This window comes from Paramisgurnus dabryanus, chromosome 2 (assembly GCF_030506205.2).
Source record: "Paramisgurnus dabryanus chromosome 2, PD_genome_1.1, whole genome shotgun sequence".
NCBI classification, from domain to species: domain Eukaryota; kingdom Metazoa; phylum Chordata; class Actinopteri; order Cypriniformes; family Cobitidae; genus Paramisgurnus; species Paramisgurnus dabryanus.
This window is the reverse complement of record NC_133338.1, coordinates 44,133,422-44,160,232: the sequence shown is the minus strand read 5'-3', so window position 1 is coordinate 44,160,232 and position 26,811 is coordinate 44,133,422. Positions and strand designations below refer to the sequence as shown.

General features: G+C 37.0%; 1 protein-coding gene across 1 annotated transcript in view; it reads left to right on the top strand.

The window, feature by feature from the left end:
• Positions 1-26,811, top strand: part of adam19a (ADAM metallopeptidase domain 19a) — a 117,514-nt gene that overhangs the window by 56,069 nt on the left and 34,634 nt on the right. The window contains exons 4-11 of the mRNA XM_065289022.2: positions 3,477-3,552; positions 9,469-9,545; positions 13,949-14,132; positions 19,919-19,984; positions 20,538-20,609; positions 20,758-20,924; positions 22,815-22,899; positions 24,138-24,280. Coding sequence (XP_065145094.1) covers positions 3,477-3,552; positions 9,469-9,545; positions 13,949-14,132; positions 19,919-19,984; positions 20,538-20,609; positions 20,758-20,924; positions 22,815-22,899; positions 24,138-24,280 — 870 coding nt within the window. The remainder of the gene's footprint in view (positions 1-3,476; positions 3,553-9,468; positions 9,546-13,948; positions 14,133-19,918; positions 19,985-20,537; positions 20,610-20,757; positions 20,925-22,814; positions 22,900-24,137; positions 24,281-26,811) is intronic.

The following is a 26,811-nucleotide window of genomic DNA, read 5'->3' as shown; positions in this document are numbered from 1 at the left end:
ACGCGTGCTCACACACACACACACACATAAAAGTTTCTCAAGGTTAGTCTGTGTCTGCCCTTATTTCAATAGTTTCTATAGTTTGTCTGCAATAAATGTGGCCTGAAAGTATCACATGATTACAATTTTATTTTTCATTTTCATGTGTGTCAATTTAATGACATCACAGCCTGGGTTGTGTATGTGTGGGGCGGGTCTATCAAAAGAAGGTCCAGATTCTGTTGGGGTAGAGGCGTGTTTATTTAGGTAATTTTTTAATTTAGATGTCAATATTGTCTTTTAGAGTTCATGCACCCCACCTTTTAAGTTTATTTTTAGTTTCCTCTGGTGGGTAATATACATGGATCTGCACTTTAAGTTTTTTAACAGATATAGTATACATATAGATATTATGGATACTTATTTACATCCTATGATTCAGGGCAAACTAATTCTAATTTCAAGAGTTAGGGCGGATAGTATGCGATTTGGGATAGTTGGATTCTTTTTGAACAGTCCAAGCTATTCATGAATATCAGCTGACGTCACTCACATCTCAAACTTGTCTTCCACCATTTTGAGTACCTGAAGTGGTCGCAAAAGAACTAGAAGCTATGCCTACAATAAGTTGTGAGCATCAAAAGCGCTATTTTTACAACACTAAGAAGGCTCGACACAACATGATACTTTGCTCGAAGTATCACCTGTGTCTCTACACGTGAACTCGAGCATTGAGAACATTATTTGTGTAAACAGAGTTAACTAAAAAGAAGGTTTTGAACAACCGACTTTGGTTGTTCTGGCGTCCACTCGCCAACATCTTTCCAGTCAAGATGTATCGATCTCCGCATGCGACGTACGGAGGGATGAGAGTAAAGATGGAGAGCTCCTAAAGCATAGTTCCATATAAATACACGGATAATTCATTGTTTTGTTCTAAGTGAAAAACAATATTGACCTTCAAGTTGAAAAAGGAGCCTCATATGAGATTCATTAATTCGCATTCGGAAATCGATTCTTTACGTCTGGCAAATATGACGAGCGGACACCATAACAGCCAAAGTCAGTTGTTCAGTTTCTTTTTAGTAAACTCTGTGTACACAAACAATGTTCTCAATGCTCGCGTTCATGTGTAGAGATCCAGGGGATACTTCAAGCAAAGTTTCATGTTGTGTCGCGCCTTCTTAGTGTTGTAAAAATAGTGGTAGTTCGGTAGCAGCGGACAGCGGCTAGAAGAACGCATCAGGGATCGAGTAGGCATCACACCCTAACCAAGATAGTTGCATTTCTTTTCATGACAGTCGAGGTGCGAAATGTTGTCTTTCATAGACATTTCCCATATCCGTAAGAATCATAGACCGTAAAAGATAAGAAATCCGTAAATCGTAGCAAGCTAGCCAATGCTTGTCAGTAGCCTATGGGTACTCGGTAGGTACTCAAGATGGCGGCAGGCAACTGGAATGACGTTAAAGGTCACATGAATAGCATGAGTTTCATCTGACAAACGCGTGTTCTCACAATTACACACCTGGCCTGAAGTTAACTTCTGGTCTGTGTTTGTTTATCCGTCTGGCTGGTGGCTAAACTGACCACTGGAACAAACATCTTGTCAAGAATAATAATGTTTTGGTTCCCTAAAGACGAGGGGAGCTGGCAAGCATCGCCACTGTATGAAGAGAGGTTTGGCAGCCATTTACTTTAGTGATGCAGCAAATATTCCAGAAATAGCTTCAGAATTATGTGTCTGCTCATCTTTTGAAAAGGCTGCAAATATTCAAGTCTGTACACATAAATGTGTTCACCATGCCAGTGGCACACAACATTTTTAACAGCTTGTTTTGGTTTTTAATGACGTAGTGTGTGTGTGTGCCCTGATGAATATACTAAATTACGGAGTCAGTGCTTATATCCCTTCTTCTCCCAGCTCTAATCATCTCTCTCTCTTTCTCTCTGGCCCTGTCCAGAGCCACACAATAACACTCCAGCTAAAGTCTGGCCTCTTATCAGCCTGATATTTTCCAATAGTGAATGCTGTGATGAAGAAAGACTCACTTCAGAAAGGGAATGAGGGACCAGAGCCAGGTTGATGGCCAGTGGAGATCATATGTTTTTATATTCTCTCATTTATCTAGTGCTTTGAAAGAAAGGAAACAATTGCATCTGAAGTCTGAGAGGGTCTATATTAATATTTTGAGTTATTCAGAGGACAGCTGGTGATTTTAAATGAAGTTGACATAAATCTACCCTTGGCAAATGGTGGACTTGTGAAATGAGATGTGTTTTAGGACAAATGTAAATTCATGCTTTATTTCCAATGGATGCTTACACAGTCAACAGGTTAAAACACCATTTAACTAATAATATTAATTAATAATAATCTTTATTTTTTGCTATTAAAATAAAATATTAAAAAAATTATTTATATGCTATTAAAAAATATACATTATTTTTATTTAAAAGTCACATTTTTCTTCAAACATGTAAAAGGCATATTTCATGATTATTAGTACTTTCCATCATTTTTAAAGTAATTTACTTTGACCATTAGTCAGGGAATACTCGGGTGCAGATGCTGAGCTGCAACTTCAATGTATTGAGTAGTCAGCAAATACCAGCGCACACCAATCATCATTTCAAATAATTGCAAATTATTTTTGATTTAGACATGACCAAAGATATATGAATAAGAGAGATCTTTAGTTAGTCAATTTCCACCCGCCTCACACATTTAGGCCTATTTGAGGACTTGTTGCGGGCATGATTGCTGGGCATGTCGTGATTATCTCATTGACAGGGTAATTGGCCAATTACAGTGATGTGATTGGTCAACATTCAAGTGACTTCTCGCCTCCCTCCCTTACGTTCACATCACACTTTAGGACCTCACTGAGAATGCATAGAGGCATTAAAGGGACAGTCCACTTTTTTTGAAAATATTTAGAGTTAAACATTTGATTCTTACCATCTTGGAATCCATTCAGCTGATCTCCGGGTCTGGCGCTAGCACTTTTAGCATAGCTTAGCACAGTCCATTGAATCTGATTAGACCATTAGCATCGTGCTAAAACATAACCAAAGAGTTATGATATTTTTCCTATTTAAAACTTGACTCTTTTGTAGTTACATTGTGTACTAAGACCAACAAAAAAATTTAAGTTGCGATTTTCTAGGCAGATATGGCAGAAAAAAGTGGAATGTCCCTTTAAACATATCCTTTCTGAAATGTAATGCACTGATTAAAAAAAAACTTTTGGAAAAAATTATTTGTTTCTTGTTTTTCTCATCTAGATTTGTTTGTCTCCCTTAACGTCACAAACACAACAATTTAGCTCTTATTAAAAACATTTTCTTTTTAAGTTCTGGATATGCATTTTAAAGTATTGCATTAGTGAAAAAAATATTGCGGTTAATTGGCAGAAACCTCTTACAACTGTGTGTGTTTTGTGTGTATGTGTGGATATCACAGTGATGGCTTGTTTTTACACTGTCTCTTTTAGGGAGCTACTGGGTCAAGAGTTTTCTGAGACTCACTATGAGAATGGCCTTCCCATTACCCAAACCAGCAATCACACGGTAAGCAGGATTGAGATCTCTCTTGTCACTTTCTCTCTCTGTGTTTGTGTTTTCTCCTCGTCTCTGCTTCTCTAACTTCAGACTTGGGTTCCAGTGAGTTTCATTTGGTTGACATATAAATGTATACCTATATCGCAAAAAATAGGCTTTCTCATGAATGTTGCATAAAAGAGTAAAGCATATTTTGTTTTTTCCTCCCATTGTGACATTTTCCCTCCTACAATCCATTACACTTGATAATGATTCTTTTAGTGGAGTAATTTTTTTAGTGCAATACAAAGAATAAAAAACAACATAAATTAAAGGGCACATTTTATGCAAAGTCTGCTTTAACAAGGTGTTTGGACATAAATGTTTGCTAGCAGTGTGAAAATGACGCTACAATAAAAAAAAATTTTATAGGCCGCCACTGATTGCTTTTACGGTGTGCAATACAACATGTGTTCATGTTTCGTGTGTAAAAAAACGTAGTAATTTTCACACAATTTATTATCTCTATAGCGCTGTTTTCACTGTTCTAAAAACGGGCTGATGTCTTCCTTGTTCTATGAAGTCCCTCCTTCAGAAATACATAATGAGTTCTGATTGTGTATCTGGTTTATTGTGTTGTTATTCGACAGCAGCTTAGCTTAGCCAGAGCCGTTTGAGCTTAGCTGGCGTATTCCTGTGGGCGGAGTTTAGTCAAAAACTTTTATTTTGACGTTGTATATCCAGGAAGTAGAGGACTGTACTGTAGTCCAAACCGGCGTTGTCTGTAGTCCTTGAAAAGCGAATTCTGTTCTAAAAATATATCGCTTAGCATTGAACTTGGAGCTTTATAATTTTGCAGGCATTATTTATGCTCTAACAGCATCATTACACACCAACTAAATTTGAAAAATGGACGCTTAAATTCCCATTAAACCAAAGAGGTCTCATTAGACATGCCATTTTGATTTTCTTGGTAATGTGACATCACACTGATTAAGCCCTGCCCACGACCACTGACTGACTGATTATTTTACACAAAAGCATTTCTAAATGTGTTTGTTAGCACATTATAGTGCTAATGCGGCTAAATATACTATTGTCTCAGACTGTATTCAGAGGAATCAGATCTATTTTTAACTGAAAGCGGTAGCTTATTTGCATTTAAAGGTACACACATGAAAACAACATTTTTTTGTTTCCTCCCATATAGAGGGCATTTTGGAATTTTTTTTATATGCTTGTCACACTTTAATTTTTCAGATCATGAAACAAATTTCAATATTAATCAAAGATAACAAAGCAAACACAACATGCAGTTTTTAAATGAAGGTTTTTATTATTAAGGGAAAATAAATCCAAAACTACATGGCACTGTGTGAAAAAGTGTTTGCTCCCTAAACCTAATAACTGGTTGGGCGACACTTAGTAGAAACAACTTCAATGAAGCATCTGCTATAACTTGCAATGAGTTACAGCGCTGTGGAGGAATTTTGGCCCACTCATCTTTGCAGAATTCAGAATTCAGCCACATTCGAGCATGAACCGCCTTTTTAATGTGTGAAAAAGTGTTGGCTTCCCTCCAGATTTCTTACGTTATTGCATATTTGTCACACTTTAATGTTTCAGATCATCAAACTAATTTAAATATTAGTCGAAGATAACACATGTGAACCCAACATGCAGTTTTTATATGAAGGTTTTTATTATTACATTTATTATTGGCCCTGTGTGAAAAAGTGTTTATCCCACTGTTAAAACATAACTGAACTTTGGCTTATCACTAGTGAATTCAGTTTCTCTATCCATGACAAAAGACCCCACAACAACATCCAAAGATGTTCATGACTCAACCAAAAGAAAGAGACTGGGCAAAAATGGTCTGCATGGTGTTGGAGTTCCAAGACAAAAACCGCTGCTGAATAAAAAGAACATAAAGGCCCGTCTTAGTTTTGCCAGAAAACATTTTGATGATCCCCAAGACTTTTGGGAAAATACTCTGTGGACTGACGAGACAAAAGTTGGAACTTTTTGGAAGGTGTGTGTCCCATTACGTCTGGCATAAAAGAAACACCTCATTTCAGAAAAAGAACATCATACCAACAGCAAAATATGGTGGTGGTGGTAGTGTGATGATCTGGGGCTGTTTTGCTGCTTCAGGACCTGGAATACTTGCTGTAATAAATGGAACTATGAATTCAAAAATATCCTGAAGGAGAATGTGTGGCCATCTGCTCGTGACCTCAAGCTGAAGTGAACTTGGGTTCTGGAGCAGGACAATGATCCAAAACACACCAGCAAGTCCACCTCTGAATGGCTGAAGAAAAACAAAATAAAGACTATGGAGTGGCCTTATCTTATTGAGATGCTGTGGCATGACCTCAAAAAGATGGTTCATGCTCGAAAACCCCCTAATGTGGCTGAATTATAACAATTCTGCAAAGATGAGTGGAGCAACATTCCTCCATAGCGCTGTAACGGACTCATTGCAAGTTATTGCAAATGCTTGGTTGCAATTGTTGCTGCTAAGGGTGGCCCAACCAATTATTAGGTTTAGGGAGCAAACACTTTTTGACACAGGGCCATGTTGTGTTGGATTTTGTTTTCCCTTAATAATGAAAACCTTCATTTAAAAACTGCATGTTGTGTTCATTTGTGTTATCTTTGACTAATATTTACATTTGTTTGGTGAACCATTAAAGTGTGACAAATATGCAAAAACATAAGAAATCTGGAGAGGAGACTTTTTCACACAACTGTACATATATACACATACAGTATATTATTTATTTGTCAGATTAAGTGAAAATGTTAAATGAATATGTTTTAAATAACACCTTACACAATGTAGACAATAAAAAAGTCTAATGCTGCAAGTAGGGACATTTTCTGTTATTAATATTTTTCGGGTTCCTAAAAACATTCAAGGGCAAAAATACTTCTGGGTTTTTTTAAATCCAAAATCAATTTTAGCTGCAGAAGGCAGAATTTGCCATAGATCATCATAGAAAAAAATGCGGAAACTTGTAACTTGTATGCTTCTATTGAATGTGGTGAAGTGCCAGGTTCAATCAAGGATGGGAGCAACATGCTCGCTTCTTCACACTGCCTGTTCACCTCAAAACAGATTTGCTTTTTTTACGCATCCACAAAATCCGACTTATTGATCAGCCAGAAGCTCCACAAAACCGTGAGCGATTTTCCTCAGTTGTGTTGCTTTTCCAGACTGTTCTGAAAAATCCCATATCCAATCGCAGTCCCTGCATGAGCTTTGAGCTTTATAATTACGTTTCCATCACTTGACAAGACTTGATGGGAGTAAAGTCACACCCATGATTATTTCTGAGCCCCTTTAACAGCTTCCAGCTGCCCCCATGAGTGAGCAGCGCTGGATGGGCGTAAATCTCACCACTGTGCAACAACACACAAAAGGGCTTTTCAGGGGAACGAGCGGTTCGCTTTAGTCACCGCGGAGATCGCTGCACGCCGCCGGCTCCCTGTTGTGATAGACAGGATAATTTGATCTAGGAAAAATCTGTGGGATTTCTCTTTTCTTAGAGTACCAACATCTGCAATGGAAAACATGACAGTGACTGAGCTGTTATCCTGCTGGTTAACCTTGCATTGCAAACAGGGTGAAGTCTTTGCCCTTTGGTGCCCACACAGACATACGCATACAGAGGTTTAATTAGCATTTTATTTATAACTTCATTTAAACAAAAGTCATTAAGCAAACCTAAGTTCTGTCCCAGCAAAGAAAATCGAATATTCATGAGACTTATAGCAGGAAGATTAAACTGTCAGTGTGCTGGCTTCACGTTATAGCAAATCAGTTTTATGTCTTAGTTCCGTTTATTGGAAATGAAAATATTTCCTCTAATGGCATGAACTGAGTTTTTGTTTAAATGCTGGTCAGTTTCAAACCTACTGACAGCCACAATGAGGAAGGAAGAAGCTGAAATTCTGTTTATATAAGGGGACATATGATTTCCTCTGTAGGCTTTCTTTGCTCTGCTGAACACAAAGGAAGATGAAGCAGAAAACAGGAGACCTATTGACTTCCATAGTAGGAAAAAAATACTATGGTAGTCAATAGTGCTCAGAAATGGTTTGGTTACAAACATTGTTGAAAATATCTTTCTTTGTGTTTGTGAATTTAATAATTCATGTGGTTAGTGGTAGAGCATTGCGTAAGCAGCACTAAAAGCTAAAGGTCATGGGTTCAAACCCAGGGAACACACATACTGTTAAAGGGACACTGATTATTTTTCAGCTCCCCTAGAGTTAAACATTTGATTTTTACCATTTTGGAATCCATTCAGCTGATTTCTGGGTGTGGCTGTACCACTTTTAGCATAGCTTAGCAAAATCCATTGAATCTGATTAGACCATTAGCATTGCGTAATAATCAAGGACTTTACTGCCGTACCATGGGTGCAGCAGGCGAAATGATCATTACGCAGCGCCCAAAAATAGTCCCCTTGGTAACTTTCAATAGCAGGGCACTATTTTCAGGCACTGCATAATATCAATGTGCCTCATGTTATGGCAGCAAAGTACTTGATTATTACGCAAGAATGAGAGTATAGTTTCTAGACACATCGGCCTAGAAAATCTTAAAGGTGCAATGTGTCACTTTTAAAAGGAGCTTTTGAGAGCAATGCAATATAATATAGATAACTATGTTTTCAGTGGTGTACCTTACAAAATGAACTCTATTGTTTTTATTACCGTAGAATGAGACATATTTTTCTACATACATCGCGGGTCCCCTTACATGGAAGCCGCCATTTTGCACAATCATGTTTCTACAGTAGACCTTTACGGACAAACTTCTCTGCAGAGCGGGTTTGTCACTACGTTGTCCCCGGCGATGACATGTTTGTCCTGTGCCGGCTACTGTAGCTTCTCTATGTGCTTCAGAATGGGCGGGTGCAATTTGCCACCTCACCACTAGATTCCGCTAAAATCTACACACTGCACCTTTAACTCTTAATTTTCCATTGGCCTTAGTACACGATGTAACTATAGAAGAGTCAAGTGTTAAATAGGAAAAATATCGAAACTCTTTGGTTATTTTTGAGCGTGATGCTAATGGTCTAATCAGATTCAATGGATTATGCTAAACTATGCTAAAAGTGGTACAGCCAGACCCAGAGATCAGCTGAATGGATTCCAAAACGGTAAAACTCATTTGTTAACTCTAGGAGGACCTGGAAAATAAACCCATTTTCAAAAAAAGTGGAGTGTCAATTTGTAATGCACTATAAGTCGCTTTGGATAAAAGCGTCTGCCAAACACATAAATGTAATAATTTATAATTTATATATATTTTTCAAAAACAGTTCTAATGTTACATTTTATATGACAAGACATTAAATAAAAATGTCTGTTGAGGAAACATCCTAACAGTATACAGACTGTATCTCATTATTAATTCGCATAATGCCAGGTCGACGAGATTATCAACCATTGTTTTCAGAGACTATTGATTTGTGTGTCTACCTTGCTTAACCATCCCTCTTTTTGCTTCCAGGCTGTTCAAATAAATGAATTAATTTCACGGTCTGACCGTTCATATAAGTCTTTTTTCTAATAGCAAAAAGAATATCAGTTGTACTGGTTTGCACAGTTTCTGTAGAGGTAAATGGAGCGATTATTTTCCAAATGTTCAGAAAACTGGCGAGGAGAGTCTTTTAAAAAGAGGTGGACTAATTAAGTGCAATAAACCTGAACACTGAAAATGTATCAAATGTAATTGTGATTTACATATGTAGTCTTTTACTACTAATTAGATAGATGTGTCATTAACTTACTGCTCAGTTTATGAATAACATTAACTCTTAAGTTTCTTTCTGTTTTATGCAAACTGTCTTATCTTTCGCATCTTTCTGATATTGTTTCTGCTCTTCCCTTCTTTAAATAATCTTATTCCTTCTCTCCTTCCAGAATCATTGCTTCTATCACGGGAGGGTCAGGGGTCATACAGATTCCTGGGTCGCTCTCAGCACATGTTTGGGAATGAGGTATGTCGTTCTACGAAATTGAATTTTCTTGGGTCACTCAAGATCACAATCAGTTTAATTCATTAGGTCCCATGTCTAAGGAATGTTAAAATGCCACACTGCTTAACGTGATAAACATTCACAATACTTCATTGTTTAAGCATCTTATAAGAAAAATGGGCTCACTGATTAAGAGTCATCTGAATAATATCCCAGTCAAACCCTCTAGCTAAATTTTCTGCTTTATACAGTAAATATTTAGTGCACAGAAACCTTTTTTTCTGCCTTTACTCTTAAATTACACAATTTCCATCATTTTATCAGCTGAAATTGTAAAATATATTGCTTGGAGCCAGTGGATAAAAAGATTGTGTTCGAAACCCATCAGCGAGGACTTTATATCTCATTTTCCTCATAAATAGTGTCGGCCACAAAAATGTGTGCTTAATTTATGGAGAGAGGAAATAATTTGGCCAGGATATTGGGATGTTATTCAATAAACCCTGATGACTACTGCCGTGTCCCTACCAGAATGTTAATAGTTGATTGCACACCGCTTCAGTATCCACAAAATATCCACAGACAGCCTTGAGTTTGTGTCTGCCCACTGTCCACTGTCTGAGTAAACCGATTGCCTAGATACGAATCAGACCTCTCTAGCTTTTAAAGGTTATCACCCACCGCTGACATACTCATAAATCCAAGGTTTTGACATAAACAAATTGTTTTAAATCTTTTCCCAAGCCCAGATTTTCATTGGGTGGTGGATTTATATTTTTGCTATAGCAAATAAACAACAAAAACGTCAAATACGTTTTTATTTTTTCTTTATTTTGAATTTATGCAAAAAGAACATCAAACAAGAAAATATATTCAAGTATACAAATCACACAAAACATAAAATCATAATAATAAACAAATTGTTCTTATTTTATATTAAATTTCCTTTGCCTATTCGAAAATAAGTGAAACGAAGAAAAAAAACGTATATAAACCTACCCCGTCTCCACAACTCAAAGCTTACAATAAACAACCCTCCTTCCAAATATTCATGCATCTTGCTTCTTATACCTCAAAACAATTATATAAACCAAAAAGAATAAGAAATATAATTTTTTTTACTATAAAAAATATTCATTTATAAATGTCTACAACTCAGGAAAACAATACAAATAATAATAATAAAAATATAAAATTACAGTGATGTCGATAACACAAAAAACCAAAGACAATTGATAACCCCAGTACTTCTAGTAAATTATTTACACCCATCTTCATCCCTGTACCAGTGCCACACTGCTTAAAGTGATAAACATTCACAATACTTCATTGTTTAAGCATCTTATAAGAAAAATGGTTTCCTTTGCTTTGGTTCATTTGCTTCATTTTCATCATTAGGAAGGTCTGTGATCGTCCACGACAAGCACCATCTGCGTTCCTCCCAAAATTTGAGACCGTGCGGACAGTCTGCGTACGACAGCGTATGCGCATAAAAATATTGAGACAGGACACTCCACTAGTATAAACAATAACACAAAGGCAATAGACAGCTTTTGCATACACACCATTGTCTTTTCTTCTTTTATTTTAACTTCTTCCAAGAACAGAAAGCTGTGAAGCATTTTTGTCACCATAATGTTTGATTTCTGTTTTTTAGATTCGCTACTTTTTTAATCTATCCTAAACTTTCCAATGTACTATAAATGTCACGAATTGCTGCCCTGATGACCTGGTAGTGTAATAAATTAAATAAGAAATAATTTGTGTTGCATATGTGTTGAACACGACAATTCGCGCGTAGCGTATGCACGTGAGCCGGAAATAGAAAAAATTATACCCGGCCCTTAATGTAAAGGGATTTGTCATAGGGCATAAAAACATTTGTTAAACAATTATTATTTAATGCAAATAGAAATAAAAATGAATATATTTATATGGTACAGTAACTACTATATTTAATGTGCTCCATTATCTCAATTGGAAGAGCATTCCAACCTATCCTCCAACCCAGGGGTTTTCAAACTGTGTTGGAACCCACTTGTGGGTGCATATGTTGAGATTATACCTATTCAATGTAAGTGGTTCACAAAATAGAAAGTTTGGGAACCTGTGCTCCAATCCATAAGATTGTTTAGTTTCTTTGTTTGTGCCCCAAATACGACCCACAGGTGCATTTACTAAATTGGCACCAATACGGGCAGCAGTACATAGGGGTATAATTTTGCAGTGATGACCTTTTGAGCAAATAACATACCCATTTATTTATTTATATCATATAAAAACAGCATACAATGCAGTCTCAGTTTTTTTTTAGTACAGATATACCAAGGGGACAAAGGTCAAACAATCGATTTGGAAAATACAAGTAAGAAAATAACACAAAGCGATCACTACCTTTTGTAAATCTCTGATTCAGTTCAGTGGTTTCAATTGCCACCAGAAGCAGCGATATGTCATCTTTGATTGTGAAATAGCATTAGATGCTCCAGATTATTTTAAAACGCATAAATATTTATGAAACCATTGCTAATTTTACAAATGCAGAAAATTAAATGCGGCTAATATGACATATAAGGCAAACAACCTTTCAACGTAACCACAGGTTGAAAATAAGCTGCTGGCCACTAGAGGGCGCTTATCCGTAAAACGTAACTGTGCATCGTAACAACCTATGAGGTCGTTACTTTGAAGGACAGTCTCAGCATTACTTGGCAGCAAAAGGTTATACGTTTAATTCCCAGGAAGCACACATAGTTTTAAAATGTATACCTTGATGGTTAAGTCACTATGGATAAAAGTGTCTGCCAAATGCATAAATGCATATTTACTGTATTTGTGAAAGTTATTATAAATGGTACTAGGTCACGTAGCTGCCCAAAAACAAAAACAGGAAGAAACAAATTTTCTAGCAACAGTTAGAGGACGTCTGGCATAGTTTTAATTGGAAGTAGTGAATGTTGACTGGAGGAAAAATGAAGCTTATATTTCTTTTGGAAAAGGGTCTGAAATTAGAGAGCAGCAGTTGAGATGATTCTGAGATGAATCAACATTTCCCAGTGTCTGTTTGCATACCAGATCATTAAATTGACAGATTCTATAGCGCTCGCTCATTTCACAGGACTGTAGGAGAGCTTACTGGTGTTTTTATGTAACTGGCTCTTCTACTCCGTATATTGCTGGATTGTTAAGGCTGAATCCCAAGGGTGTCTATCTGTAGATATTACCAGTGGTCTTGAATGTCTTGGTGAAGACAAATCGAGTCATTAAACAGCGGTTGAAAGGTTTTGTATGAGCATATTTAATAAGCACTGTACATTTTTATTTGGTTTCTTTTTTTATTTCTTGAGACGGCTCTTTTGTTTCTTTAGCCTCAAGTCATTAGAGCTCATGTGTTGATATGATATTGTTTGAGTGTGCAGTTAATAGAGGCATTAGTTCATTTATAAACGTTTGTCTTTTAGCTTTTTGTATATTATTAAAAATTTATTTTCATGAATATCATTACGTTTATAGCAAAGCAATTTGAATCAAAGCCAAATGTGCGCATTGTTTGATGTCGGGATCCATTATGAAATTATAGCTTGAGTCATTTTGTCTGGGTTTGTTGTCAACTTGGGGAAAATGACAATTCTCATTGTGAAAATAAGTGTTGCCCAGGATGCCCTGCGGTGTAAACAAATGGGTTTTGCGGGTAAATGGATTTGTTACATTTGTAAATGTGGAGGTCAAACATTTCCAATTTATCTTTCTTGTAAACAATATAAAAAATACGCTTTGATTGTCATTACGGTTACTGGGCGATTGTAGTGTATCTCTTTCCGTTTGATTAAATGTTTAAAAGCATCATGTTTATATGCATGTATTGCTGACAGTGAACTGATTCACTGGACCTTCTGCTTCCTCTTCTAAATGGTAATGTGTTGACTATAACCCTGATCTACCTGCTGTCTATCTATTCTGGGGATCAAGAGACAATAAAATTCCACTTTTGTGTGTTTGTGAGAGAGATCAAATGAGATTGTTAATGTTGGAATTGTTAAAGTAATAGTCTACCCAAATATAAAAACCCACCCTCATATTTATTAATCCTTAAAGGGATAATTCATTCAAAAATGAAAATGAAAATTCTGTCATCATTTCAATGTGGATAATAAGGATATTGTCCGAATGCTCTCGTGTATGTATTATATTTTTATCAAATACCTTCGCTTCAAATCTGCTTAATCCCGGCCTCAGGCCATTCAAAAATACGGCTTTGTTGAAACTATTTAACTATTTACTCTCAAGTCGTTTCAAACCTGTATATTTTTTTGTTCTGATGAACACAAAGCAAGACATTTGAGGAATGTTTGTAACCAAACCAATCAGAAGCCACATTGACTTCCATAGTAGGAACTGACATTACTCTACTTTTTTGCTTGCAGAGGCCTGATTGTTTTAAACTCAAAAGGTTCATTCTACTTGGAGCCAATAGGTGGACAGGAGATCCTCCACCACACGTTTCATCGCACTGAAGACCTGCCAATCAAAAGCGGCACATGTGGACACGGCCATCAGACTGGACACCAGAGCCTGTTCATTGATAACCTTAAACCTTTGCATCAAAGGGTAAGGCAGTAATAAAGTCTTTGGCTTAATTATAAATAATAGTTCAAATTATAAATAATTATTATAATTCACGGTTTTAGATTTCCTTTGGTGTGTAGGTGTATTAGTACATGTTAATATTATGCAAAATTTACATACCCCAAAACAAACGATGACGCGAGTTATCGTCTCCAATGTAAATCTCTTTTCTTGGACTACAACAAACACACAGATTGTAGGCAATCCGTTAACTTCCTGTTATTGGTGAAGTAGACAAGACTGACATTATCATAATTCCTTGCGCTTCGGACTCACAGCCTGTAAGTTAACTCCTGTTAGCACTGCATTATGACCTAATCTTTTAAACATGATAAGGAGCGTCACATTTCCGGTTGACATCAGAGGTATTCAAACCAATCACAACGTACAGATTAGCTGGCCAATCAGGGACACATAGCTTTTCAAATCCATGCATTTCAGGAAGAGAGTAAAATCTGGAGCTATAAAAATAAACGGTTGTGGAAAATAATTTGTTTTTTACAATAAACCACACAAACACTATACAGTATTATACCAAATAACGTTGTTTTTTTAGCAATGAAATAGGTGCTCTTTAAATACTTTGCGAGATGATATTTCATTGTGTAAGGAAAGTCAACAGGTGTACAAAGTGTTTGCTTTCATTTATTTTACATGTTTTCTATTATTTGGCTATGATTAGACGTCTATTAGACTTTCACTGACAGCCCAAATTTTGGCTTGTTTTAGCCAAGATTGCTTGCTGAGAACCCTGGATCATTCTAAACCCTAGGAGAAACCGAAACCTGGGTTATCTGCTTAACATTTCACTATTCATTTACCAGATGATAAGAGATAACCCTGGGTTTCACATTCTTAAACCCTCAAACATTTACTTCCAAATTTAGGCATGTCTTGTCACCATTTTACATTATTTTTAAATGGCTGGTTACACAGCACACAGTTGTTTGTGACTATAAGATATGTGTTCTTCAGTTTCTGATTGGCTGTCTGTTGCGAAGCATCTAACGGTTACAATCTAACCCCATTTTGCTTTGCACTGCACCCGTTTGGGACCACAAAGCAGGGTTAAGCCTACAAAAGTCGTGCCAACCAAAGCAGGGTTATATAACCCTGGGTAAAATGTGGTGAAAAGCCTTTCCTATACTTTTAAGGTGTAAAATGTTCCTCTATCCGAATTAAAGCAGTGTTTAGAATAGGGATGCTAAACAATTAATCGCGATTAATCGTTAGCAGAATAAAAGTTTTTGTTTACATCACATATGTGTGTAAACTGTGTAAAATAAATATGTATATATATATATAAATATGAACACATTCATGTATAATTTTAAGAATTTTTTTTATATATTAAGTATTTATATTTATATATAATATAAATTATACATAAATATACAAATGTATATACACATGTAAACATTTCTAAAACATATACATGCATGTGTGTACATTTATTTATACAAAGTTATTATACACAGTTCACACACATATATGATGTAAACAAAAACTTTTATTCTGCTAACGATTAATCGCGATTAATCGTTAAGCATCCCTAGTTTAGAACAAAAATACTGTAACCCAGAGTGAAGCACAGTATGAAAAGCAATATTGAATGTCAAAAGAGCAATGCAATAGTTGTACCGTCGTCATACATTATTACATTTAGCTGTGTGGATCTTATTGATGAAGTGATGTTGGTAAATATGCAATTACAAAGTTATGCTAGACATTTTAATGATGCTACATATTATGCATCAAATGTAAGTCTCTTACCCTTTCAACAACACTTACCTTTACAAGCAACCTTCTACTCTTTAGGCATGAGTGTCATGATCAGATAAACAACCAAGAGTTTTTACTATAATTTTTATTATGCCGTTTCTGATCTCATGACTGAATGGCGTATGATGTAAAAAGCAGTTTCTCCATTGCAAATGCAGAGATGTTCTGTTCTCTCCGTTTTATAATGGAGAGCTATTAAACACAGGCCGCTCGAGTCGTGAGAGAGAACATTTGACGCAAACCTGTTGTGCTTCATTGTGCTTCAACACTTCCATCTATTTTCAGGTCATGCCGTTGTTCTCATAATGTGCTGCAGACAGAAGTGTGTGTTTTTGACTCATTACTATACAGAAATAAAGCCTTTTTAAGGCCAGGTTAAGACTGATGAAGTACCTAATATGGGCTATTATACATTTCTTGAGGATTATTAGCTGTTGTCGGGAGCTTCCTGCTGTTGTTGTTTTGCTTGCACTCGCTTTCTCATTAAAGCAGAAAACTGAAGACTTATAGCTGGCCCACAGTTTACAAATTAGGTTTTAGAGGCACCATAAATTTATAAGCAGTGTGGACTAATGCTCTCACTCCTTTGTGATGAAATTGTTCTGTTACAATTGGATTATAAAGTTTTTAAATATTGAGGTTCATATAGTGCAGTTTGGAGGGGGTGGGTAGTAAATATTATATCACAAATCTTAAACAGCTTATTCAGTCTCAGTATAAGACCAGTCTTCTGTTTTGCAATTATCCATGCAGAATAGATCCTATACAATGTTTTGCTGACAATATGGGAACTTTAAAGGATTAGTCCATTTTCTTGAAAAGAAATCCAGATAATTTACTCACCACCATGTCATTCAGCCCTTTTCACAATTGTTTGTTTCAAAACAGCTTTCCATTAAAGGAAAACCAAAATTTTTCAATATTTTACTATGTTCTTACCTCAACTTAGACGAATTAATATACCTATCTTTTCAATGCGTGCACTTTAATCTTTGTACAGCGCCTCGTGAATGTGTACGCATTTAGCCTAGCCCCATTCATTCTATGGCTCCAAACAGGGATGAAATTATAAGCCACCAAACACTTCCATGTTTTCTCTATTTAAAGACTGGTACATGAGTAGTCACACAAGTAAGTATGGTTAAAACTTTGGTTTGGAGCCATAGGAATGAATGGGTCTAGGGTAAATGCTAACACATTCAAGAAGCGCTGTACAAAGATTAAAAGTGCACGCATTGAAAAAAGATAGGTATGCATTAATTCATCTAAGTTGAGGTAAGAACATAGTCAAATATTGAAAAATGGTGGTGTTTTCCTTTAATAAAAGCAGGAGAAAACTTCTCTGCTTTATCTTCTAAGAAAAGGCCACCATTGATCATGTAGCTTCATAAATGGTCTCAACAGTGTCTTAACTGTGCTTTGACTGGCCAAGATACCAAAGTCTGCACTCAAAATGTCAGATTTGACAGTCGGTGTGAACTATGAAAGAACAACATTTAAGTAATACAATATTTGTCTGAGTTGTTGTTAGGGTCACAGTAGATTATGTTGGCAACATTAAAAAGTATTGCTACATAATCAAAAAAATTTCAAATGCCAAAGGCCCATCTGGATTGTTTAAGGGTTTTTGATATGCTTGTGTGTCCTCCTAAGTAAAAACTCCTTTTTAAGAAATATTTGACCTGTCTTTTGGCAGCACTCTATTAAATTAAAGGCACCAAAACCAATAAAGTGATGTTTTAGTCGAGTGGTAAGCTGGCTGTCTGAATTGAGTGTGATGAGAAAAAAATGGATGCTGTAAAAAAATACAAAACTGATAAAAAAGACCACCTATCTTTCTGTTTCATTGTCCTCATTGGTAGCAACAACAGCCTGCACTCTGAAAATGCTGGGTTATTTTCAACCCTAACGTTTTCAACCCAAATTGCTGGGTTGTTTTAACAGTATGTGGGTTCATCTCTTTTTGAGTTTTTTACGCTTACTTTTAAGAGAATTTGACTTATGTGACCTGGTAGTTTTAATGAGTCAGACAAAAAGTCTTAAATCAGTCTCACTTCACATTTTATTTAGAAAGGCTAGCTGTCACTTAAGTCTAACGAGACTCTGGCATCGTAAACACAGAAGATGTCCAGCTGTCCCTAAACAGCTATTGGAATGAATTGGACCTGTCAATTAAAATGCAAATATAAACTAAACACGAAGAACAACAGAAACGGAAAGCAGTGAAAAACAAACACTATTGCTGCTATAATATTTGAGCTTTATGAAAACATCCTGCCAGTATTTAGTCTGCATGAACAACAATTTTCATTAAGGGACAGTTTCTCAGGTTTTAGATTATTCCAAGACTAGGCCTTAGTTATATTAGGACATTTAAGTAGTTTTAACAAACATACCTTACAGAAACATTACTGGTCTGCATCTTGAGACAAAACAAAGCAGACATTTCACAAGACTTTTTAAGATGTAAAATAAAACTTTGGTGTCCCCAGAGTAAGTATGTGAAGTTCTAGCTGAAAATATCATATTAATAACTTATTATAACATGTTAAAATTGCCACTTTGTAGGTGTAAGAAAAAATTTGCTGTTTTTTGTGTGTCCTTTTAAATGCAATTGAGCTGATCTTTGGAGGGACACTCCACTTTTTTAAAAATATGCTAATTTCCAGCTCCTCTAGAGTTAAACATTTGACTTTTGCCATTTTGGAATCCATTCAGCTGATCTCCAGGTCTGGCGCTAGCACTTTTAGCATAGCTTAGCATAATCCATTGAATCTGAATAGACCATTAGCGTTGCGCTAAAAAAATCCCAAAGAGTTTCAATATTTTTCCAATATTTAAAACTTGACTCTTCTGTAGTTACATCGTGTGCTAAGACCAACGGAAAATTAAAAGTGGTGATTTTCTATGCAGATATGGCTAGGAACTATACTCTCATTTTGCCGTAATAATCAAGGACTTAACTGCTGTACCATGGCTGCAGGAGGCGCAATTATATTATGCAGCGCCTGAAAATAGCCCCCTTGGTAACTTTCAATAGCAGAGGACTATTTTCGGGCACTGTGTAATATCATTGCGCCTCCTGCAGTTAAATACAGAAGAGTCAAGTTTTAAATAGGAAAAATATTGAAACTCTTTGGTTATTTTTGAGCGTGATGCTAAATGGTCTAATCAGATTCAATGGATTATGCTAAGCTATGCTAAAAGACCCGGAGATCGGCTAAATGAATTCCAAAACAGTAAAAATCAAATGTTTAACTCTAGGGAAGCTGGAAAATGAGCATATGCCTCTCTAAGGGGCGGTATTATCCCCTTCTGACATCACAAGGGGAGCCAAATTTCAATGACCTATTTGTTCACATGCTTGCAGAGAAAACTACTGGGTTGTTCCACCTGACCAAGTGTCAAGGTGTCCTTGAGCAAGACACCTAACCCCAGCTGCTCCCAATGAGCTGGATGGCGCCTTGCATGGCTGACACCGCCGTCGGTGTATGAATGCCTGAGTGAATGGGTGAATCTGAGGCAACTTTTAAAGCGCTTTGGATGGCCATAGGTCTGTTAAAAGCGCTATATAAATGCAGTCCATTTACCATTTTTGTTCTTTTTCACATTTTCTAGGTTGATAGAAGCACTTGGGATCCAATTATAGCACTTAAACATGAAAAAAGTCTGATAAGATATGTCAGTGCAAGATGTTTTTTTAAATGAAGGCAGCTCAAACATGCATTTTAATCTGGGACTAAGATAAGACCTGTCTGGGAAACCGCATCTAAATGCTCATTTCATAGGAACTTCAGTCTGTGTTATGTAGTTTTTAAACAATTCACTTTATTACTGTCAAGTTGTCCTTGGCATTCAGACATTCATTGTGTGTATGTAAAAAGAGTGCCAGGAGACCAAAAAAATCCATAAATTGTACCCTCCGGCTATTAACTTTGCTTTTTGTTTGACGTTTATTTGTTTCTCTATTTATTCCCAACCCTTAGGTTCGACGAAATGCCTGGGGTACTACCAAGTACATGGAACTGTATATAGTAGCTGACAACACACTGGTAAGCTGAAGTTACATGTGAAAAAACACACTTCTGCTAATTGGACACTTTTACAACAGCAAACTTTACTGCAAGAATCAGGCCTTTAAAATGTCAAATACAATCAGATATATATACTGTGGTTTAAAGCTAGCCTCTCATTCATATGCGCTCATTGAGCTATTGTTGCCTTAAATCTCTCTCTCTCCCTCTCTCTCTCTCTCTCTCACCCACTTTTTATCATTCTCCTTTCTGACATCTTCTAAGGAGTTATCAAGAAGTTCAATGAATTTAATACTTTACTGTGATAGAATAGTTAAATTTTTGGTCTTCTGGTATATGAATCACGTCTAAAGGGCCATGCAGAGCAACTTTTAATGTTACATTCTGTTGAGTTCTCTGATTGAGTTCCTTTCATGACTTTACATCAAAACCTAAATCAAACTCTGCAAAGGCGGGAGGGGATGTTGGATATTATTAGGACTGGATTTGATTAATCAAGGCTTCTTGAGCACAGTTTGTGCATTTCCATGCTGATCACTTTGCCTCGTGGCGTTTCCTTTTGTCTCTACAGTTCAGAAAGCAAAACAAGGATCTTCAAAAAACTAAACTGAGGATAATGGAAATAGCTAATTATGTAGATAAGGTATGTCATGCCTGCGTACATTTTATTGGTTAAAAGGACTGTTTGCATAGCGTGTTTGCTTGTTGAATACAAAATGGGAATATCATAGTATGTGTAAATACCTGCAATGTAATAATGGTTATAACCTCTACTGTATATGTCTGATCAGTTTTACAGAAACTTGAACATTCGTGTACCTTTGATTGGTCTAGAGGTTTGGACAGAACATGACCAGTGCATCATTAATGAGGAGCCAAACTCTACACTGTGGTCCTTTCTTCAGTGGAGACAAAAACTGAAATCCCGCAAGAAACACGACAATGCTCAACTGCTTACGTTAGTTGCAACACACAAACCACATACACATATGTAGGGCTCTTCTTTAACCAAGAACTACTTTATTCATTTAAAGCAATGCTTTAAAGACTAACATATGTCTTTTACTGATAAGCAGTGGCACCAAAAAACGTTTAGACACTTACGTTGTACGAGTGCCCACTACTGCTGAAACACTTGAAGTGGGTTCAAATGGATCGCCCTAAGCACTTGATCACATGAAAAGTGGAGACCGCCCCTCCATGTGTAAAGCGCGAGTTGCTGAAGTGACGTCACAATTGTGATGCATTGTGGGATATGGAGCTGCCTGAAGTGTACATATGAAGTAGACTCGCTCCCTCGGTCAAAATGGGAGCGAGGGAGCGAGGGTCTGTCCATACAAACTTCCCTCGTCCACTTGACAAAGTGGAACGCACTTTAAAATGGCGACAGGGATTCCCAGAGGGGAAGTGTTTAGGGAAGTTCGCGAGTGCGTGTCTAAAACTGGAGTGGAACGCACCCATGGAAGGATTTGACACTCTCTTAGCATCGCACCGACCCAATTCATTGAGAAACAGAAAGCACGCGAACGCTCACCGCGTTGAAGGCTCAGAGCACGTTATAAAACATATTCTAAAAATACACATTTCTGTTTTAATAAATGCTCATAGTAAATCATAGCATATTGCCTAAAACATAAGGTAGGTACAAAAATAATCAGTGATACATTTGCGATCCATTAAAAATTAGGGTCGCAATGGCATTTAAAAAAAATAAATGGTCGCAGTGTAGTTCCCTGGAATGGTTTAACAAAACTAAGTTACTGGGTTGATCTTTTTCACATTTTCTAGGTTACTAGGACTGGAGACCCAATTATAGCACTTAAACATGGAAGAAGTCACATTTTCATGATATATCTTCTTTAATACTAAAATATTTTTATGTACATTTACTTTAAAATATAACAGACATCTCTTTGTGCAATGTTTTGCTTGAAGTCTGTCCCACTTGGTGTAATATTTTATTATCCAATGCAATGACATTCATACATTTTAAAGAGCCCCTAACCTATGCGTTTCCAGCAATATTAAAATAGTCTCTGGTATCCCCAGAATGTGTCTGTAAAGATTAAAATACAGTTCAAAATACACCACAAATCTTTCATCATACGATGTTGAACATGACCATTTGTGGCTGCAATGAAAAACGCGCTGTTTTAAATGCAAAAAGAGCTCCTGCTCCCTTCCCCGTATGCAAAGTAGGCTGTAGATCGCTTACAAATGCGTTTTGGACTACATCAAACATGTGTCTCTAGCAGAAGACTGAACTACACGCTCATAATGCGGAGTCTGTGAGCGGTTATGGTTGTGGCTTAATCAATGTGACATCACATTGAAAGGGGATCCCCAACAGCCTGTTTTGTGTGACTTGTTGTGCTTTAAAGGAGATTACACAAAGTAGAATCGATGGATTTGTATAATAACAGGACGTTTATGTAAACACGCTCATTTTCTGATAAAAAAAACATTTTAAAGTGCATTTTTTAGTTTTGGGGGGCTTTAAGTGTGACCGTGTCTATGCAATCCATGGCTAAAGTCTCAAAATGAGACTTTACATTGATTTCAGTCTTTATAAAAGATATCAAGGTTATATTTTCAGTCACATAATGTTCTTTGCATTACATTGGATGATTTTGAATAGAAAACAGTAAATCACAAAAAAAAAAATGACTAGCTGGGTATTCACAGTCAGGGTCACAAATATTATTTGTCTTAATTTTCAGCACTCTTTCAATATAAAACCAAGCAATGTTTTGCTTAAATTGTCCTTGTGCTATTTTTCCTTAAAAAGGGTTTTGTTTGATATTTTGCTTTTCTAATTTGTTGTCTTTATTTATTATTCTCTCTTAAGTGGTGTGATTTTCAAGGGCACCACTATTGGCATGGCTCCGCTGGAGGGGATGTGCAGTCATGAGAATTCGGGCGGCATCAACGTGGTAAGATTGCGTTTCTTGTAAACAGTGTGTGTATATAGTGTGTGTTTGTGCGTGGCACATGCAGGGATTTGATAAAGCGATCAATAGCCCACACACAGATGATTAGTCTTTTATTTACTCTTAGTTGGTGCGGTGGGATAGAGACACTTTGAGGAATGCTGATGAGGTGTGAAGCGTTTCTGCTAAATACGAGCAAACAGATGGGGTCATACTACATTACATCGGTATAGCCTGCTTAGACCTTTACGTTACAGGAGAACCGTGTTTTGATGCGCGCTTGACACGCTCAGTATTGAATGGTTGCTCACAATATTGAAAATCTTGAGAACGATCTACCAGATTACGCCTACTTCTTAGACTTAAGTAGTAAAGACTTGCCAACGAATTTATATGTAAATTATTCATGAATTCATTTGAACAGAAATTGTCACATTTAATTCAATAAAGAAAATAAACTGAAATGGTTTTCTATGCGATATACACTTTAATACATTGCTTCATGAATAAGCCCCACTTTGGTCTCGTCTGGGTTGAAATATTTTTGAGAAAGCACTTCTTATCTTAAACAGGCTTCTGCTGGTACCTCAAATGCTTCAAAACCCCCATCACAAGGACAGTGTGTTTTTATAAGGAATTTAAGGGATGGAAAATCCATAAAGTGAAGTAATTTGTAATATGGCTGCATGTCATATTTCATCATAGTTATTACGGTGAAGATATTATTAGTGCTGTCTGTAAAAATCAACACTGTGTGGCCTTTGCAAAGATATCAGTATGATTGTGTTATGCGTGTGTGTGTGGGTGTGTGTGTGTTTTTGTTTGTGTTGTGTTATGAAGATAAAAGAAAGGCCATTCTCTTCGCCCCAGCCAAGGTACCTAAATTACCACCTGCAGGTCAAAAATAAAACAACCTCCTCGACAATTTATGGCATCATTGTAACATATCCAAGATGTCTTTGGAAATCAGTGATGTCCTTTGGGCTTCTACTGTCATTTACTTACTTTGCTGTTGGAACTGATGCATTGTGGCATAGTGAAACAGCAGCCTGCAGCCTATAAAAATGCTTTTTTCCATTATGAAATGCAATTAATCTATATCGGGGCAGTAAAAACTGTAAATACTTCTGCTGGATATTCAATTCATCATTTTAGACAGACTCTCTAGAAATAGTTTATGAGCTGTTTCATTTATTGCAATGTTTGTTACGGGTGGTACATTAAATAATTCTCTCCCCCAGGACCATTCAGACTTGCCCATTGGGGCGGCTGCCACCATGGCGCATGAGATCGGCCATAACTTTGGCATGAGCCACGACCATGAGGGCTGTTGTGTGGAAGCCACAGCTAATCAGGGTGGATGTATGATGGCAGCCTCCACAGGGTAAATCTCCGGCATTTTTTACATTTACACATCATTGCCATAAAACATCTACAATACAGCATGATTGGGCACTTTTTATATGTCTGTCGGGTGATCTGAGCTCTTCTTTCTCACTGAGCAGTTTTGGCAGAATAAGCTGCATAGTGTTATTTAGATTTTTTTTGTAACCAAGCAGATCTGGGGCACCATTGACTTCCAAAGTAAGAAAAAATAATACTGGGTCATTCTACAGAAATGTCCATTTTACAGAAATGTTACACGTGAAACACCCTTTAGGGTTAATTTTTTATATTTTAAAATGAAACAATATGTTATTTGAACAATTAAACCTTCTTGAGCCATCAATGTAGCAATATTTGATTTTTATAAATGAATTAGAATTCCAAGCACCACAGAAAACAGTGTTTTCTTCCATTTAAAATACAATAATGTGTCCATAACTATCAAATATATGATGTAAATTACATTAAAAGACAAACTGCTAAATAAATATTATAAAATATATAATGAAAGTAGTGGTCCCCTGGAGTTGTGTCACTGGTGTTACCGTTTAACAAAAAAGCTCTTATTTTTAAATCAAAATCACACTGATGACATCACTTGACTTTCTTCTTTCAATTTCCTGGAGATCTATAAAGAGATGCCCATATAAGTCCACTGTCTCTTTTCAGTTATCAGAAATCTTCTCATTTATTTCATGAGTTCATTTGAAGCTTTTATTTATAAATCACCTCCTTTATTGTTTGGAAATTGCAAAAAACTAGAATCAAGGGTGCAAACTTGTCACCTTTTGGCGAAATTCGCCGTTTTTGATCCAAAAGTAAGTAATTCTTGTTAGTTTTTGAAAATGAGGGGTGAGGGGGGTCTGCGGGTCTGCGACAGGGTAGCAGTAAATGAAATTATGAAAATCATGTCCAGCTATTGTGGTAATGATGTCAGTTTGGCGGGTTATGTTTAACAATTTATAGTCACCTCATTTGCTGCCGAAGTTTAAGCAGTCGGCAGATTGAGCCCACACACTTAACTCGTAGTATTTTCTCATTCGAGGTTAGGCGCCCACGTCACGTTGCTGTGCGCGTGGCCATAAAAGCTTAATGTGGGTTCACACCAGCCGCGGAAGAGGCGGCAAAAACGCGTTATTCGCGCGTAGTTGGATGCTTGAACATTTGAGTTCACTCGCTTCATTCTCGCGTGAAATCCGCGTGTGAAATTCTAGTCATTCGAGAAATTCACGCGGAAATCTGGTCATGGGAGGGGCTTCTGCGACTCCGCGGAGACTACACCACTCCGCTCGCTTCCTGTAATCACGTCACTACTACAGCAAGCTCCTGATTGGTTAACGCGGCGCGGAATTCCGCCAAAGTTCAGATTTTTGAACTCGCGCGTTTCCCGCGGCAACGCTCAATTCGCGCGGAACGCCCTGCGCCTTCTGCGCGTTCCGCGACATCCGCGCCGCGGCTTTGACTGAAATTTCGACATTTGCGGCTGCCCTGAGAATTTTCGCGTGTTTGTATTTCAGCTCAGACCTCTACAATGGGTTTAATGGTGCACTGGAACAATCCTTCCTAAAATGCATTAAACTTTCGTTTACAAAGACGTGAAACTCACCGAGTGGTCAGGGGTGTTCACTGGTATGCTCACACAAAAATCGCTCCAAAAGACGCATTCCAACAGGTTTTATCGTAGTTTTTACCAACTCCATTGACTTGTATTAGATGTCCTGTGAGGTACGGTATTACTCCGCGCCAGGAACTTTGTTTCTATTCTTGCAATTGGCAAAAGCGGATTATCGCCACCACCTGGGCTGGAGTGTTTATTATTCAAGCTCTAAGCGGAAGAATGTACGGGTGTAAGGCGTTTGGAAAAATAGGTCCACAAGTTAACAACGAATGCTAAAACACCTGTTGGAAAGCATCTTTTGCAGCGATTTTTGTGAGAGCATATCAGTGAACACCCCTGACCACTCGGTGAGTTTCACGTCTTTGTTAACGAAAGTTTAATGCATTTTAGGAAGGATTGTTCCAGTGCACCATTAAACCCATTGTAGAGGTCTGAGCTGAAACACAAACACGCGAAAATTCTCAGGGAAGCCGCAAATGTCGAAATTTCAGTCAAAACCATTCTATTTCACCAAAAACAATCTGAAAACAGGGCTTTAAGTGTAAAATACCGAACTTGTCCTTTAACATTTGTACACCGCAGTTTTAAATTAAGTGATTTTAAGCCGTTGAAACACAAACAACAGTGCTATATGCACTATATACCTGTTTCTGTTTGAGAGGAGCGTGGAAGCCGCGTATCCGCTTCTCATTAAGCTTGTGAGTATTTTTGCCGCTGTATTAGCCTTTAATACACACATGCGTCAAAATTCCCGGTTTTTGCAAGTGTCCTCATAAACACGACAATTCAGGGCTTAAGAGATAGTAAACAGCTAAACGAGAAAACACATGTGTAACAGTATATTAGATCCGGAGTCGGACTTCGGTCTTAAAGGGGAAATTACCTAATTTTGCTCCTGTCTGTCACTCGTG